This window comes from Setaria viridis, chromosome 1 (genome assembly GCF_005286985.2).
Source record: "Setaria viridis chromosome 1, Setaria_viridis_v4.0, whole genome shotgun sequence".
Classification (NCBI taxonomy): domain Eukaryota; kingdom Viridiplantae; phylum Streptophyta; class Magnoliopsida; order Poales; family Poaceae; genus Setaria; species Setaria viridis.
This window is the reverse complement of record NC_048263.2, coordinates 35,303,267-35,320,650: the sequence shown is the minus strand read 5'-3', so window position 1 is coordinate 35,320,650 and position 17,384 is coordinate 35,303,267. Positions and strand designations below refer to the sequence as shown.

The window sequence follows — 17,384 nt, the reverse complement described above, 5'->3', positions numbered from 1 at the left end:
GTTACGGTGACTTATATAATTTGCTATTTTTCTCTAGGAAGATAGTTTCTTGAGTAAGCTATACGTTAATGCGTTGCCCTATTATATATTGCCTGGACACCCATGCTACACACTTCATTTCTTCATCTCCTCATCTTCCCTAACGTGTAACACAACACCCTCATGACCTTCTCTAACTTTGAGTCATTGACGTGTGAGCCCCATCGCATTTGAGCTCACATGTCCATGACTCAAGAGTAGGCGATGTAAAGTTAGAGTACCTCCTACTATTTCTAGTGGTAAATGGTCTGCCCCCGCCTCTGTCTCGCCTTCCTCATCTTTGACAAGCTCTTCTCACCTTTTTCACCCCTTGATATCACCAATTCACCACCCCTACCCGGCTACCCAACGATGAACCTTCATCTAAGCCCGCAGCTACCCGATCCCAATAGGGTGAGGTCACCAATGTCTACGAGTATTCCTCCAAATTTTTGCATGGAGTTTGCACCTCATCTCATCTCGCACCGTGAGCTGGCAGTCGGCAAGATACAATACAACCAACATATCCAACAATCACAAGTTGAGCCTAGTCGGCCACACTTGAGCAACATAAACAGAAAACGCTGCCTAACTCAAGTTCACTAGAAATTCATGTTCAGGATAACACATTCCTTTCATCAATCATGGATGCAACCACTGTTTCGCTGAATACGCCAATGTACTCCACTACTACTCCCTATTCAGGTTTCGGTCTTCGAAGACCAAGCGGATACGTTGAACCATCGTCACAACACAGAGTTTCCTTTTATTTGCGATCTTAGCCGCCGGTCCGACCACCTCGCGATAGATCTCTCATTCCAGTGCTCTGGGCCACTTTCCAATGATCTCAACCTGATCGGCAGCGACATGCCAACCGTTCTGGAGAGGTCAAATGCAAATCTTTTTTTCCTTGCCCTTTCTTTTCTTCCTTTTCCTCTTCTTCTTTTTTTTTTTGGCAATTCTGGTGGTGATCATTGAGCTGCTCGTTCTCGGTAGCCTCTACTCTGCCATTTTCTGGTCTTGCTCCGTATCATGAAAAGGGATATGGATAAATGAAACTTTGATCAAGGTTTGGCGCATCTCCGGTGGCGCGTAGCTAGCGACGGATCATGTGGGTCTTTGTTGCCGGGTGCTCAGGGGCCAGCCTGCACAGTTCATAGCCTGGTCACTTACCTTTCTGCGGATCGCCTAGTCACTTGTCCAAGATGACCAGTTTCTCCTTATCATTCAGCTGTTGAGGCATGAGTTTGGAATCAGGCCAGAGCCTGTCTGCATTATCACATCACCCCTGCTCTACAGAATCAGCAAATAATTCAACACAAAAAACATTATTGGAAGTTTGGGACAGACGGCAATGAGTACACACAAGGAAGGAAAAGCAGATTTATTATCACCATTGCATAGCACACCACTGTCAGGTAGCAGGATACAGCATAACAGCCATAACTATGCTATTACTATTGTGTATACTGGTCTACTATCGCCAGCTGTGTCTTTTACACCAAATCTCAAAGGTGATATTTGTACACACATAAACTTGGATGGAAGCCACGACATAGCATAGGTAACATCTTTTGGAAAGCGTCGATCTTTTTTTTTCGCGGGACAGATTGCCGCTTCACGATCTAGGGATAAGCTCTTCCAAGACCACATTCACTGCGGTTTGAGGTACCTCATCCTGAAACAAGAAGCCAAACAATGTGTCACCGTTATCCTTGGCCGAGTATTGGAAAGACGGGAAAGCTAAATTTGGTATGCATCCTCATGCAATACAACCAAAACGAACCCCACTATTGAAAGAGATTTATACAGGTCAGAAAGGCGAAAAACTTTAAGGCGGTGGGGTTCTGTACTGCTTTAATTGAAACATTTTAGGAAAATATGAACATGGTATGGGGCCACTACTACACAAGGTGTCATAGGCATGGGGCCTAGAATGCAAAAGCTAATTCCAGAAAAGGACACCTCAGATTGGCGCTCTAAACTTAGGCCTATTTGTTTCACAGAGAAACATGATTTGGGTGCTCTACTCTTAGGAGCTTGTATTATGTAGTTAGCCATTTTCTCATTTTAGCCAAGCGAGCTTTTTCGTCCTATCTACAGTTGCACAGAATAAAACCACTGTTTGAGTCCTCCCTTTCGTTTTGGATTAATTCTTTTGTAATCTTTACTTCTGATTTTCTGGTCTAAATAGGCGCTGTACATTAGTTTCACCAAATGTTTTTGCTCAGAAAAGCTTGTCTGTCCTACTACAAGCACTTAGGTGATCAGGTAATATATATGATCAGTAGCTGCATAGGAGTACTGGAGTCTATGACTATTCAATATTTCCCAAGATGACAAATCTTTAACCTGAAACTAAATTGGATCAGATAGTAGCTCTAATTATCCACTTCAAATGAATGGTACTGTGAGACAGGATCTGCTGTGCTCATCAATATAGTGTATTCTACATTTAATCAAATTTGTAGTTGCCATACAAAGCAGACGATTGACAGATAAATCATGGAGAGATAGTGATTTCTAATTGACATGAAGAACGAGCATAAAATTGATGAGCACAACAGAGCGAGCATAAAATTTCATCACAAGTTGGAAGGAATCGTTATAAACAATACCTGCATCCTAAATCAGGCATTATGCTAAAATGAAACCCTACGACCACAATATAGATATAATTCCATAAAAATGGGGTAACCTGCAGATTCTCATTTTTCCATGAATGTTTGATTAAAAAATGAGCAAACCAACCACATAAATAAACATTAAGAAATTAATTAATGCAGATAAATCTTAAGAACCATGGATTTACTTACCTTTTGGAAAACATATGATAAGGATAGTCAAGAAGGAACAAGGTAGAAAAGGTATGTCGCAGATTAGAGTGAGAAAGAAATCTAGGTGGGCAGTGGAACAGATAAAGTAAAGGAATAGATCAAACTAACAACAGCTTCAAACTCAAGTGGCTGCATGCAGAAAATAAAACCAACACTGTTGCACATATGTGACAAGACTTGCGTGATAAACATCATAACAAGGGGATGTACAATGTCATGATGCACGGCTAGAGCAGTAATGGAGAGAGCAATGGGTTACTCACTACCTCTTGTCATCATTGTTCTTGCCCCAAGAATTGCCATTGCTGCTGCTACCACCAGAGCTGCTGTGGTTGGATCCTTGACGGCCTTTTGTAGATTCCATGTGCTGCAAGTCCTTCTCCAGCTTGATGTAGTGCCTCTTCACTTCCTCAGCTGACTTTCCACAGCCAACTGCCCGTGCAATATTCTGCCAGCGGTCTGGTGTGTCCTCGTCATATATTGCCAGCGCATCCTCGAACAGCTTGTTCTGATATTCTGTCCAGGATGAACTCATTATTTTCCTCCCTCTTGTTCTCTTTGCTCAGCAAGAGAAGACACTTAAAGAGAGATGACGGGGCAAGTAATGGCCAAAGCTTGTTGCTGCTTGTGTCTGTGTGCATCGGAGAGTGAGGGCAACGGTGCTCTTTATATAGAAGGAGCATCGAATAATACCCAGTAATGGGGAGATGGATTCTGCTAACAGTAAGGAACAAGTTGACAATAGGAGAAAGCCATATGAAAAAGAGCAAGAGGTGACATCGTTCCATTAACTCCTCGCATATTAGAAGCTGTAGGGAGGAACCACCAGCACCTCAGGTTTGCTGGGGCAGACGACGGACTTTTTCATTTGTTCTCTTTGCGTCAGATCTTCATAGAGATTCTCTTGCGCAATCCATAAGTGGTGGGTCAATCTTCACTATTACCTTCAGTTCTCATTTTTGCATCTTGACCAGATTTTTTACAGATGCTACCAAATTTAGTAGGACTTGATAGAAATTAAATATATGCCTATATACCATATCCTTAATTCGGGAAAAGGGGCTTTTATTGGATCAGAAAGGATAGAGTCAATTATCTCTTCTCCGTCCATATTATTATTCAAAGCATTTAAAAAATCCAATGGACAGGAAAAGGTTATGAAAAAAATGGATATATCATTCTGTGGTCAACAAACGATTTGGCCCCAAGAAAATCAGTATCCATCTGCATTATCAGTCCCAATTGAGTGTAATGGTGACAAACTGGACATTTTTATCCAGACATTCATCAACAGACAGAACTTTATCGAGAAATGGTCCCTAAGAGAACATGAAAATCTAGAATTTCAGCCTTCTAGGAGATCTAAACAACACCATCTTTCAGATAAATCTTGATACAATTTTAGAATTTATCACATGTCATGATTTTTGAAATGGTTAAACCATTCTAATCTCTTCAAAAAGTTCACTGTGGTAATGTTTATTCTGTTAAGTTGAGCACAATGTTTGGTTGAACTTCTATACAGACTACAGTGAAGCTACCTTGTTGCTTGGTTCTTCATCATATTATGTAGAATAACTCTCTGAAACCAACACCATTCCAGAATTTGTATCTCAGCAAAATGATTAATGAATGTTTCTGGCTTAAACTTTTCCTCGAATTGCTGTGAGTATCAAACCAAATACAAAGAGGCCGCATGGCAGTAAGATCAAATCTAGCCACTTACAACTAAAATTCAAACGGAAAGCAAATAAGACACAATAGGGCTATTTGTGTTATCTGTATAGAAATTGATGTATCTTTATTAATACCAGTAGGAACATGATTCTTCTCTCAGTTCTCTATATTCCTATATACTGAAACGACACTAAGAAAAAGATGCCTCAATAATGCAATTAGCATTTAAAAAGTAACAATTCTTTGTAGGAATCATAGAAGCATCTGTTTGTCATGTCCCCACTTTGGAAGAGAAACTTGTGTATTTCTCCACATTGATCCTCATGATTTTTCAATTAAAAACATAGTGCTATCAAATATACATCTTTGCAAGCATACACACATTTGACTGGGAACACATCTGGAACTTTTGAAAGGAGATCTGTGAGGAATAAAATGGCTATCTAGTTATCATAACAGTAAAGAGTTCGTGCCTAGATTTGCCCCTGAATGTACGGAATGCTAGTGCTGCTTTACATCAGTCACATCAGAACAATACTAAAGGGGATCTCCCATGCGATGCTTTGAGTTCTAGTTGATTTGACTTTTGAGGTACAGATAGCCAGTGTTAGGCGCTGGGAGGGGGGCCCACGCCCACCATGAAAGTTGTAGGATTCTCAACCAACTTGAATTTAGTTTTACAAATAGAGTGATTAGGCCAAATTTGATTCACATATTCATTTGACTCTTTATTATATCATACCTCTAACAGGATGAATTATGGCACTGGATTTCCTTATTTCAATGTCAAAATCATGGCAGCACACTGCTCCCCGAATCTATGTATCTAAATCAAGTTTTGTTTTAACTGAAAATACAAGATTCAACGCACCATAATCCCGGACATAGTATGCATGAAAACCCAATATAAAAGATGAAAGCAGACAGTCAAAACCTCTGGCCAAACACATTTGACCCAAAAGGCAGCAGCGCTGCAGCTTACAAGGTTTAACCTAAGAACTTAAACAAGCCATGCAAAGAGAAGGATTTGTAGGAGGATCTTAAGGAAGAACAGTATGTGCTCATTTCCTGATATTCTGATACTCTCCAAAAGAATGAAGAGATAGATTCCTCTGGCTAAGTAAGTAATTCTCTGGGAATAAGCATGGAATGGTGTGATGGTGATGTCATAATAATAGAAGAATCATCAAATGTTGCATCTGAGAGATTGGATTCTCAACGCGAATGTGCACTTTCTGAAAGGCAGGGAACCTCACAGGAAAAAGAAAGTTGATGAGAGGTCTGTGGCCTAGGAGCTAAAGAAGGATGCCCGGATAAGATATGATAAAAACCACTGTGAGAGGAGGAGGTGACTAAGTAATAATAGATAGAAAAAGAATAAGATCCAGTTGATGTTCAGAGCCTGACGTTCTTCTGCTTACAGAATACAAGTGGCCCCAACTTTTGTAGACAGGAAATCGGCACATGGCTTGGACAACGACAGCATATACACAGGTAGAGGAAATCGTGAATCGAGCTGTTTGTGAAATTTATTCAGAAAGCACTATTATAGTCTTATTTACTCAAGAGGTGACTTGACCTGATAATCATCTCGTCTCAAAAACACTTGATTCAGAAAAACGAAGGGCTTCGATCATCACCATACATGGTCACATTGGGAAATGTTACGTCAGGGCATACGAAGCCCCCCTAGTGATTCCCGTGATGTAACACCACATCACTAACGCAGGCATTCCTGCTAAACATCAGAACGGTTAGTTGAATATGTGGCGAGCTCATGGAGGTCGGGATGCCATCGCCGCACCCAGCGCGGCAGCGCCTCGGGGAGGCATTCGCGCAAACACCTGGCCTACGCGCGTGCGCGTACGCGTACGCGTACGAGTACGCTCACCTCACACTCAAAGCAGTTACCTTGAGCGACTGAAGGAGATCCACGCCGCGCGGCCGCCCTGTGGAGATCGCTGGGTGGGTGTGGAGCGCCGCACCGCGCATCAGAGTGGACACGGGACACTGGAGAGCCAGGCAGCATCTCTGGCCCCCGGAGGACGGAGCGGCGGAGGCGCGGGTGGAGCGGAGTTCCATGGTTGGTCCGTGAGGTGATGGGCCCTCAATCATTTCCACGCTCATGACTCATCACTTTGCGCGCACGGGGCTCTTCTTCTTTGGCAACACACACATCTCATCCAGCCCAACTGACAATCGAATGGCCCACACGCGCGCGGTGCGGGACTGTGGGCCGCTGATGAAGCATCCCAGGCCCAGGCTACGGTGCGAAGCACAAAGCCAGTATCCTGTGTTGTGATGAATTACCATGGCCCAGCCCATTTACCAAGCTCAGTAGCTCACCAATCACCATGGCCGATTTTTTTTTTTACAAATGAAAGAAAGAAAAGCTCATCATGGCCGATTGGTCGAAGGTTCCCTCCCTACGTGGCTACCTCCGACTTCGACGATGATCGGCGTCCCAGCTGCCAAGAAACAAACTTGCCTTGGAATTTGGAACGACCCTACTAGTGTCCGGACGGTTGATGGAAATTTTTCATCAGATACTCCAACGAAATATTAAAAATTAACTAGTGAAACATTAGCAGTTACCGTTTGCAACATGAAAAATAATGTGTAAAAAATAACTATATGGTTCAACTCTGGGATAGAAAATGAAACATGCAGAAGCAATAATTACAATATTAATATTTAACTATTGCAACGTACGTCGGAGCGTTTGTTCCTAACGTTAACACTGTAGCATTACCGAATTTGGAAAGACCGAGTACATGAGGTGGACTCGAGCAAACGTCGGTGCTGCACTGGACGCGCCTGGCCGGTGCATGAGTGCATCCAGCACACAGCCACCGAGCAGTTCCCCAGGGAGCGCTTGCCATGCGTCATGGCCGCGTTCGCCGTGAGTCCTCTGTTGGCTGGTTCGCCCTCCTCGCACTGAAACGTTTCAGGCGTTGACGTTGCGATTACGTGACCCCCCCCCCCCCCCCCCCCCCCCCTAATTCGTAGCGCTATACGTGTATTTTTCCTCCGTTCCGGTTGGGACCTAGCCCACGGTTTGCGACTTTTCTGAACAAAAAAAAAAGTACATGGCGCGCAGGCTTTGACGTGAGGGAGTATTACCGTAATAAGATGGGAATTCAGACAGCGCCTTGCGTTCGATATCACAGTAAGGAACGCAGTCGCACGCCCCCCTGATGATTCGCGTTCCGTGGTCAAAACCCGCTGGCGTAGCGGTGGCGGATGCGTGGAAAGAATCTGCAGAGGGACCGATTCCCTGTCAGTACGACGTGGTTCACCTCAAAAAGGTTACTGCTAGTCGTCACAATAATCACCGCCTTGTGCGTGAAGCAGTCATGCACTGCGGCAGACAGTGGCGCTACTCGTGTTTGAAGTTTCGTGTGTTGAATTGAAACCCTTCGTGAGTTCGTGAGCACGCCGTCGTATTCGTGCCGCTCCTTTTTGCGTGTGCGCTCGCGTATTGGACTTTGGGCGATGAAGAAACGCCATTCCATCTCCACCCTATATTCCTACACCACCTCGGCTCCGCCCCGTGTTCTCGTCACCACCGGCTCACACTACTACTACCACTACCTTTCCCAACCGATTGACCCAGCTTTAAGCTCGCGACCAGCTACCATTCGCCGATGCTCACGCTCATCTCCGGTCAATAAAGGTCGCGCGCGCGCGCCTGTTCCAGCGCTGCAGATTCATACGCAACCGCAGCGTATCACCCGCTGTATCTGTCGGTTTGCCTCTTTCTGTTAGAGGAACCTGTGCCCGTTTCCACGACGCGTCCTCGTGACCTGAGTACCTGACCTGACGCTGCTTTTAAAACACCCCCATGCCATCCCTGCGACTCCGGCGATATTTATTGACCGGCCGGCCGGGGATCGGAGAGAACGGGACGTGCGTATCCGCTGCAGAGGTCAACGCCCGCGGCCGGCCGCTGGTCGCGATGTGAGATCACCGGCGCGTCCGGCCGGCTCCAGCTTTGAACGCAGCCGTGTCGTCGTCCCCTCTCTCTCTCTCTCTCTCTACTCTCACGCGGGTCGTCGTCGTCGTCGAGTCCGCCGAGGTCGATCGCATCATTACGGGCCACAGAGCGGAGACGCACTCGTACAGCGACGGCCGCGCGGTCTTGTATGTCTACGACGTCGCGTGCGCGCGGAGTGGGCGGGCGACGCCGCGCGGCATGGCCTCGGATCGCTCCGCGCTGCGGCCGCCGGCGGGACTCCTACTAGAAGGTGATACGTGTACGCAGAAACAGAAACGATCGACCGCGGCACAGGATCTATCCAAAGCACTCACTGGGGTAAACCGTCGAGACAGAATCATCGTGCGTGCACACCTGTCAACGACCACCACCCGATGTCCGGAGCGGTTGCTCCGACACGTCGAAACAAAAAAAAAAACGTTCCCGATGTGTCGGATCCGTACGGAGGGGGCGCAAAAAGCAACCGCGAATCTCATCATGGATAATCACTAATCACTGGGAGCTTTTGGTCACAGAGGCAACGACGCGACCACGTCTCGCGCGAACCCGACCAGACCACACGCGCTCGTTTTAACCCGCTTCTTCTCTTCCTTCACCTTCTCGTCGTGAGGAGAGACGTGGTGGCGTGGGATGACGAGCAGGGCCGCCGGAGGAGGCTGACCGGCTGGTCCGGTCGATCGGAGCGGAGGCGAAAGATTCGAGTCGAATTCGACCGAACCGACCCACCAACATGCTTGCGGGCGGCGGGCCATCCCCTGTCGGCCAACGCCTGGAGCGGAGACGGCGACTTGGATTGGATGGCGGGGGCGATCCATCCGGTAGCCCCTGGCCGGCTGGCCCCGCTGGCCGTCCCGGGCTCGCCGAGAGCCCGAGAAGATGTTTGCTGCCGGCCTCGCTGTCCATCCCATCGGCGACGCGTGAAATCGCCGCGCGGGGGCGCGACGAGATGCAGCCAATGCTCGCATCGGCACCTCGCATCCAGCCGCGCGCCCCTTTCCAGAAAAGCAGCGGCGGCGGTTGGCTTGTGGCGCACTGCCGGCGCCCGGCCGGTGTCGCTGGAAGCGTCCGCTCCTTTTCGCGAACCCTTTTCGTTCCACCGCGGGGGGAGCTCGCGGTCGCAGGTGCCGGGGTGCCGGGCCGCTGGCCACCTGCCTCGCTCTCGGTTCAGAAACAGTTGTTGGTTCAGGACGCGAGATAGATAGCCGACCTCGTGACCTCTGCGCGGTCGACTCTGTTTCTTGGTGTCGTCGTGTAATGCTTGTGTCAAAAGATTTCTTGTCTTAGTGTTGATCAAGCAAGAGTCTCTTTCACGGTTTCAAAAAGATTAGGAGGATTTAGGCAACCTTTTTTTTAGGTTCGGTTTCAGGGCAGCCAAAGATTAGACTTGGAGCCGAGCCAGCCACTAATCAGACCAGCTTCCGGAACAAGTCAGCTTAAGACGGAAGCTAACCCCCCCAAGCACACAACTAACCTGCTCCTTAAAAAAGGCTTTCAGGCCTCCAACCGTGTCGAGGCGACTGACACGAGACCAGCGAAAGATTCTCTCAGCAGGCCCGGCCGGGTCGATTCGATCTGCTGTCCTAATCCCGCGACGCAACCTGCTGCTGCTGCCCGCTGCTAATCCGTTGCTGTCGTGTCCTAATTAAATCCCGCGGGGCGCCGGCGGGCGTGCGACGCAGACGCATGCCGCGCGCGGAGGCCGCCGGCCGGGATCGCCTCCGGCCTCCGGGTTCCGGTGGTGGGTAGGTGGCCAACTGCCGCGGAGCCGCGTCGCGCTTCACCGCGCCCGCGCATCGTCGCGGAAGGAGGGTGGCGCGGGGCGCGGGGGCCGCACGCAGCCGCAGAAACCATCGGCCAGTCGCCACGCGGGGCCCGCCGCCACCACAACAATCTAATCTGATCTCTCTCAATCTCCACGGTCTCTCGCTCGAGGAGGTGGCGCCATCGGTGGCGGGACCCGCAAACCGCTAGGCCTGCGCGGAGGCGACGACCGGGAAGGAGGCGGGCGGGGGTGGGGGAGTGCGGTGGGCAGCCGGAGAAGAATTCGACACGAGCCCGAAACGAATAAAAACGCCAGCGTGCGCGGTGCGGGCCGCTATGCTAGTGTGCTGCGCCTGCGCCTGCGCCTGCCCTGCCCCCGTCTCTCTCTCTCCCCTCATCATTTCTTCAGCGATCCCGTTCCACCCTCCCCTTCGCTCGCTCTCCTCTCCGCGCGGGCGCCATCTTTATCCATCTCTCGGCTGCTCCAGGGGCGGGTCAGCACTCAGCAGGCGCGAGAGAAACAGGTGGGGGAGACAAGCCATAGGGCCGCCGCCGCCGTCCACGATTGGCTGCTCGTCGGTTGCCGATCCAGGGGGCCACCGGGCGAGCCTGCCATGGTTCAGTGAGCCGGGAGGAATCCTTGCGCTGCAGGCAAAGGAGCCTGTTTGTCAGTGGTTCGTGTCCTCTCTTCTCCGTCTCGTTCGCTGTATATGCCCTGGTTCATCTTGTGATTGCGGGAGGGTTTCCATGTTGATGCTCCAGGGCAAGAAAGGCGGTCCCTTTTGGTTGCCTGCGTGCACCGTCTGAGTTTCGAAGAGCGCCATCTGCCTCTGGATTCGTTGGTGCGATCGATTCGTCCAGGAGATCCCAGCGAAAAAGGTTGGTTGCCTTGCCTCCCTTTCAACTTTGTTCTGTTTATGATACCACCCTTGGGGGCTGCTTGATGATTGTTTGTGCGGGGTGTTCTACCCTCCGCTGAGTTTTCCCCTCTACAAGTTAGTTCAGAAGATTCTTCTGTTTCTAGAACAGATAAGGATTGCTATCATTTCTATGAGAGATGAGCGGTCATGCTGGCTGATTTTTGTACTTGTATACAATTGTTCGTCTACTCCTGTCCTGGTCTTTCCTGGGACCTGAAAACCGCACCTTTGTTTGTTCTAGTCCCACACCTTACCACAAAACAAAAGGGTCGATTTGTTCTGGTCTCTTCTCCTACTAGTATTTTTTTCCCTGCACGAGTACTCGACCAGGTTGCCATTTTTGATCCATGGTGTGGATTGTGGAAGGAGTCGTACAGTGTCATCTAACTTAATGGAAACACTTACAAGATGTTATTGATTGGGAATCGTGTTACATGAATAAATCTGGTTAATCTAGTTTTTCATTGCGGATGGCATAACACCTGCAAGGTGTAGGTATACTTGGTTCATAGAACTAAGTTTTTGAGGCATACCGGTGTTTGAAGCATGGATAAGTGCAGTTGGTGCAATGCGAAGTTCAAACTCAAAATGGTTGATTGTATAAAAAAAATGTCAAGTTGGCTTTAGAAGACTGTTCTTTAGCCCTGGAAAAAGGTTCAAATGCTTATTGCTATTTTTTTGAGACAATACACAAACATACATAGTGCATATTGACACCCATGTATTGCCTCAAGGAGATTAATTATTGCAGTGAATATACAATTAACTCAAAATATATTCATTCAATCTCAATATGCAATAGAAAAGATATTATGTTCATAAATTAGTCACATTTTACCTATTATGGGGAGGTCAGCTGAAATGAATCACATTTGGTTCTTTTTAAATGTTTCACTGTTAGAAAGAATAAAAGCAGATTTTGACCAATTAATTGACTTCCGCCTATGGTGGGTGACTGGGACTAGCACCCCATTCCCTCCATTTAGCCATGGATCACAGGATCTCAGGGTATTGACTATTGGGTCAACGAATGTTAATATTGTCCTTTGTTCAAAATGTTATTTAAGTAGACAGTTGACTCTGTATGATGTGTTTAGCTCGATAATTGACTACTTGACTAGCATATTAGATAATTGTTACAAACATAGCTAGCATGAACCCTGAGGTTAGATGTTTGTTTTAGCTCAGGATAAAGGTAAATGACATTAGTCAAACTTTTTTGCACAATGCAAATGATTCACAGCAAATTTGACTTTCTCTTGTTACAGAGCCATCATATTATTTGACCTAAGTATTCTATCCTTAATAAGTGGCAAGCAACTAAGCATTCGGTTATGGGTGTACTTGGATATGATTTTAACAACCTTATTCAGTGTCATTGTAAGATTAGATTCCTCGAATTTTTGCTCCAGATTCTTTCTGACATTATAATATTGTCTTGAATAGTTCAGGACTGCTGAGATCAAGATTGGCAACCTCTTTTGTGGATGGCAAACGGGAACAATGAAAGGATGGGTATATCTCAGCGTAAATCTTGCCCAAAGGTAAATTATCGTGCCTCATTTATTTTCCATTCAAATATGAACTGTATGCCGTGTGCCACTATTATGCAAGGACAAACACTCTTTGCCTATGGTAACATGTTCATATTCCTTTTCATGATGCTAATGCTTGCTTCTGTGTCATGGCTGATCATGCAAATTTGAACATAAGCAAACTGTTGGATTTGGTACACAATATCCCCTGGCAGTTCTCGGCTAAAGACATGGCAGCTATTAAACAACACAAATCATTGCGTTAGAATGTCTAGTGACCTGACATTAAGGAGAGGAGTTCAATTACCAAGCTTTTTTTTGTCTACAATTTCATTCGTTGCTGGAAGCTTGATTCATCTTTCTAGATTATTCTTATGCATCTGTTTTGCTGGATGTGTAAATTTCAAATTTGTTCTTTCCATTATTGTTGATGTGATTCATGTTTCATTGTTTTGCTCTTTTAGGTTCATAGCTCAATGTGTAGTGAGCTTACAATGATGTTGGATAAGGTCTCTTCTATTCTTCCATCAATAGAGGCAGCTCGACCTGGTTGTAAAGCAGGCATACAGGAATTATGCAACTTGTATAATGTTGTTGAGAAAGGAAATCTCATAACTCTACACTGCATTGAGTGTAGCAAGCTCTACTTGGTACGTTGTCTTGATGGAAAAGTAAATATTCTTATATCCTATATAAATTGTTTTTAATATTTTTTGATGATTTTGGATATTCATGATTCAGGCTATTACTGGAGAGGCGATTGTAGCAAGATGTGAAAGGATCAGGGATTCACTTAGGCGGAGTTTGTTCCTTATTCAGAATATGGTTCCACCAGCACTTGCTAATCAGGTTAGCTGATGCGGTTTGCTGTTTTTGTCTATTTTTATCTGAACCAGTCAGTTCAATTTTTGCTAATGTTGGTTTCAAGGAAAATGATCGACTTGTTCTATTGCCACATTATGTTCTAATAGCTTATAGAACAAAGTACGACACCTACATTTGACCTGCTCCAAACTACAACTCAACCAGAATGTGCTTATCTTTTCCTGAATGAAAATGTGCTTCATCATATACGTTCATATATTGCAATTTTTTTAATTGCTATTACATTACTCCATACAGATTGCTGAAGTCCACAATGATCTCCGGGACATCAAATTTATTCTTGATCCGGTGGAAAAGGAGGCTGGCAAAGCCATTTTACAGATGCTCCGGCAGTCTGACGCAAGTGAAGAATTAGAACTTGAGACATTCCTGCAGGCTGCTTCAAAGTTGGACCTGACATCTCCTAAAGCTCTCTTAATTGAAAGACGAGCAATCAAGAAACTGCTTGACAAGGTTAATGGTAATGATCCAAAAAAGGAGGGAGTCCTTAAGTTCTTTCTGTACCTCATTAAGAAGTATGGAAAGAGCATCAGATCAGACTCTGGTGAACGGAATGAGAATTCACAACCTGAAAGTCAGTCTTCAACTCCAAGCACAACTTCCAGTGATGCCAGCCCTCCTGAAAAATGCTACACACCGACAGACTTTCAGACTTACGAGGATCACAGTAGTATGTCTGGAGGTGCTACTCCACCTGTGGAGTTCTGCTGCCCAATATCAACAAAGCTAATGCATGATCCTGTTATAATATCATCTGGACAGACTTATGAAAGAGAATATATTGAGAGATGGTTCAATGAAGGATATGATACGTGTCCTAGGACACATATGAAGCTAGAGAACTTCTCCATGATCCCAAATACCTGCATGAGAGATCTCATTTGCAATTGGTGCAAAGAGCATGGTTTTACAGTTTCCCATTTTATTCCTCCAAGCGAAAATTCTTACAGTTACTTACCTGAGCAATTGCACGGTTACTCTGTGTCAAGTTTGCACAATGTTTCAGTACCTCTCATTGCTGGAAAGGACAACAGTTTTGTCATTGACCACAGCAATACATCTTTTGCATTATCTGATGCCAGTTATGTCTCTAATGCATCCAATGCTAGGGACATGGAGGATCCAAAAGATATTTCTCAGTTCTCTTGGAATGCTGACTACCAAAAGTATCTGTCATTCCACAACTTCAACCAGGAGATGTTCCTGAGGTTCTTTCATGAGCTGTCCATGCTGCCATTAGAACTCCAAGAAAAGTCAATTAAAGATCTGAAGAATGTTCTTGATTATGAAAATGAGGTTTCATATGCTATGGTTTTGAATGGATTTGTAGAAGCATTCCTTGAATTCTTGAGAAATGATACTGGCAGCTACAGTGTCCAAGCTCAGAAAGCTGGATTTCAGTTTTTTCTTACTTTTCTTTCCAATAGCAGGTAAGATCAGTTATTCTTGTAAATCTGCATCGTTGCTTTGTTACTCTTGTGCTGGGGGTTCAGTAACATACTACATATATGTGTTTCCAACCTTTTTAGTATAAAAGGGCAAAGTAGACCTGCACTTACAATCTTCCAGCTGTAGCACTGTATTTATGTGTTCTGTCAGTTAGTTGGTTGGCCTTGGGTAGTTACTTATATTCATACATGATATTTCATGAGATGATTTTCAAACATATCTTTTCTTACATGTAGGGCTAAGATTCCATCTATGAACGAAGAAGCATTTCATCTGATCACATCCTTCCTTGACTCCGAGTTAAAGGTCGAAGCTTTGTTGACACTGCATGGGCTGGTTCAGCACTTGAGCAGTCCAAGATCTCATGTGATGGCTTCTGTTGTTACTCCTCCATTGTTCAAAATGCTGGCATCTGAAGATACTGAAGGCCTTGAACTTTCCCTAAGGATTCTCTGCGAGCTTTCATGTGATGCTGATATAAGATCTTCCCTAGTTTCAATGGGAATAATCTCAAAGCTTGTTCCCATTTTCTCCGAAGGAAGCTTCGTTGAGTGCTGTTTGGAGATTTTACGGAACTTATGTGACATGGAAGAAGCTGCAGTGCGTATTACAAGAACCAGTCGGTGTCTTGCTTCTGTCGCAGAATATCTGGACGTAGGAAGCCCTAAAGAACGAGAGCATGCAGTGGTTATCCTTTTGGCAATATGTTCCCGAAGCATCGAGGACTGCCTACTCGTAATGAAGGAAGGTGTGATCCCTGCCCTAGTGGACTTGTCAGTGAATGGAACCGAAGAAGCCAAGAGTTGTTCAACCAAGCTGCTTCATCTTCTCAGGGACATGAGGCGAAGCGACCAGTTCACTAACTCGTGTTCACAAGAAGTGGCTGCCACAGACGCGGTAGAGGATGCTCCCGACAACTCAGTTCACAAGCAGCCGATATCAAAGTCGTCCCGGTTTTTCCAAAAGAAGTTGAACATCTTCTCAAAACCTCGGTCACTCACACTGTTTTGAAAAGTGGCAAAGTTTGTTCGAGTTTGTAGTCCCTTTTAGTGGAAAGTGAGTAGGCCTTTGTATATGGCATGAAACTAACCACCTTCTGTATAGTTTGGTAGCGGTTGTATTGTCCGAGCGAAATGCTTGATGAGATGATAGTTTTTCATCCTCATGTATTTCAGTAGAGTCTCATCATTGGTTATGGCACCTTTGCTGTGTGTAAAACCAGTAGATATAGTTGTTCTTTTCTTTTGGCGGGGAATTTGCCGTTGTGTACTCCGCTATTCCCAAGATACCTGCAAAGCCTGAATAGAATCTTGTTTTTGCTGAACAAGTTTGTTCCTCCAAGATTTAGTCCATACTTTTCCCATTGCTTGATGGTTGGCGCAAATACTGCACTTGCAACTTACAGTAATTGATGTGTGATATATGCATGCTGTGGGTGCTCTGAATTTTTGTTCCAGAGCATCTCCCATTCCTGCCCTGAAAGTTCATCGACAGTCTAGTCCCTTTCTGAGACAAAGGGGAACAGACCTCTCGTTGGCGCCCATCTCCTCCCTAATTATGCTCACATGGGCGCTACATCTCCATCCGAGTCGGCAGCTGCGAGTGAGGTCAGAGCATTTCCCCTTCCCCAGCAGACGATCCGATCCGTCGCTGCTCCCTCCCTTCGCCTAGGTGCATCGCACGGAGCCCGGCCACTCATTTCTTCAGTGCCAAGGCACCATCATGAAGCTCGCGATCATCCGACGACCGCCTGGTTTGTCCCGGGAGGAGTTGTCCGAAGCAGTAGATCTCCATGCCCCATACATGCTCCGGAACACCGCCGTTTCGTCCCCTGTGCCGCCGATCCCCGTCTCTCGCCTATGCTGATCGACTGCCGCTGGTCTACCCAGTCTCATCAATCTCAGCTGATGAACTCACCGAATCATCGTGAAAGCAGCACAGAATTGCTATACGCTACTCTGTTTGATCAGCGTTCTGTTGATACCTGCAACCGCATGGGCAGGAGTAGTGCACAGACAAGCTGCGGTCTCGGTTCATCAGCACGTGTTCGCCGGAACCGCAGCCACCGAGGCCACCGCCGGCACTGCCCTGAGCTAACAGGCCACACGGCTCCCACCGGCGCTCCCCAACTGTTCACTGTTCAGGCATCCAGCGTGCGTACTAGCCCAAGCGAAGCTTTCAGCCTGGATCACAGTCACGGCACAGGCTTTACCTGACATGCCTGCCTGCCTACCGTCCTAACTCCTACGCGTCCAGATCCTGCAACCAATGGGTTCCTGCACTGCACCTCAGGTCGTTGCGTTGC

The 17,384-nt window shown here is 46.4% G+C and overlaps 2 protein-coding genes across 4 annotated transcripts; one reads left to right on the top strand and one right to left on the bottom strand.

The window, feature by feature from the left end:
• Nucleotides 1-1,387: 1,387 nt before the first annotated feature.
• LOC117834911 (protein RADIALIS-like 3) lies at nucleotides 1,388-6,638 on the bottom strand. Of its 2 annotated transcripts, XM_072294826.1 has the most exons (3): nucleotides 6,444-6,631; nucleotides 3,122-6,267; nucleotides 1,388-1,696 (listed from the first exon to the last, which is right to left on the bottom strand). In XM_072294826.1, the coding sequence occupies exons 2-3, from the start codon at nucleotides 3,388-3,390 to the stop codon at nucleotides 1,672-1,674; spliced, it is 294 nt and encodes a 97-aa protein (XP_072150927.1). In that variant the 5' UTR covers nucleotides 3,391-6,267; nucleotides 6,444-6,631; the 3' UTR covers nucleotides 1,388-1,671. The 2 variants fall into 2 exon arrangements, with proteins under 2 accessions (XP_072150927.1, XP_072150929.1); XM_072294828.1 differs by lacking the exon at nucleotides 1,388-1,696 and having other exon boundaries at nucleotides 3,118-6,270; nucleotides 6,444-6,638.
• Nucleotides 6,639-10,621: 3,983 nt separating this feature from the next.
• On the top strand, nucleotides 10,622-16,420 carry LOC117834885 (U-box domain-containing protein 6). 2 transcript variants are annotated; one of them, XM_034714345.2, is made up of 7 exons: nucleotides 10,622-10,964; nucleotides 11,053-11,169; nucleotides 12,662-12,754; nucleotides 13,210-13,395; nucleotides 13,487-13,594; nucleotides 13,868-15,060; nucleotides 15,316-16,420. In XM_034714345.2, the coding sequence occupies exons 3-7, from the start codon at nucleotides 12,698-12,700 to the stop codon at nucleotides 16,088-16,090; spliced, it is 2,319 nt and encodes a 772-aa protein (XP_034570236.1). In that variant the 5' UTR covers nucleotides 10,622-10,964; nucleotides 11,053-11,169; nucleotides 12,662-12,697; the 3' UTR covers nucleotides 16,091-16,420. The 2 variants fall into 2 exon arrangements, with proteins under 2 accessions (XP_034570236.1, XP_034570235.1); XM_034714344.2 differs by having other exon boundaries at nucleotides 12,657-12,754.
• The last annotated feature ends 964 nt before the right edge of the window (nucleotides 16,421-17,384 follow it).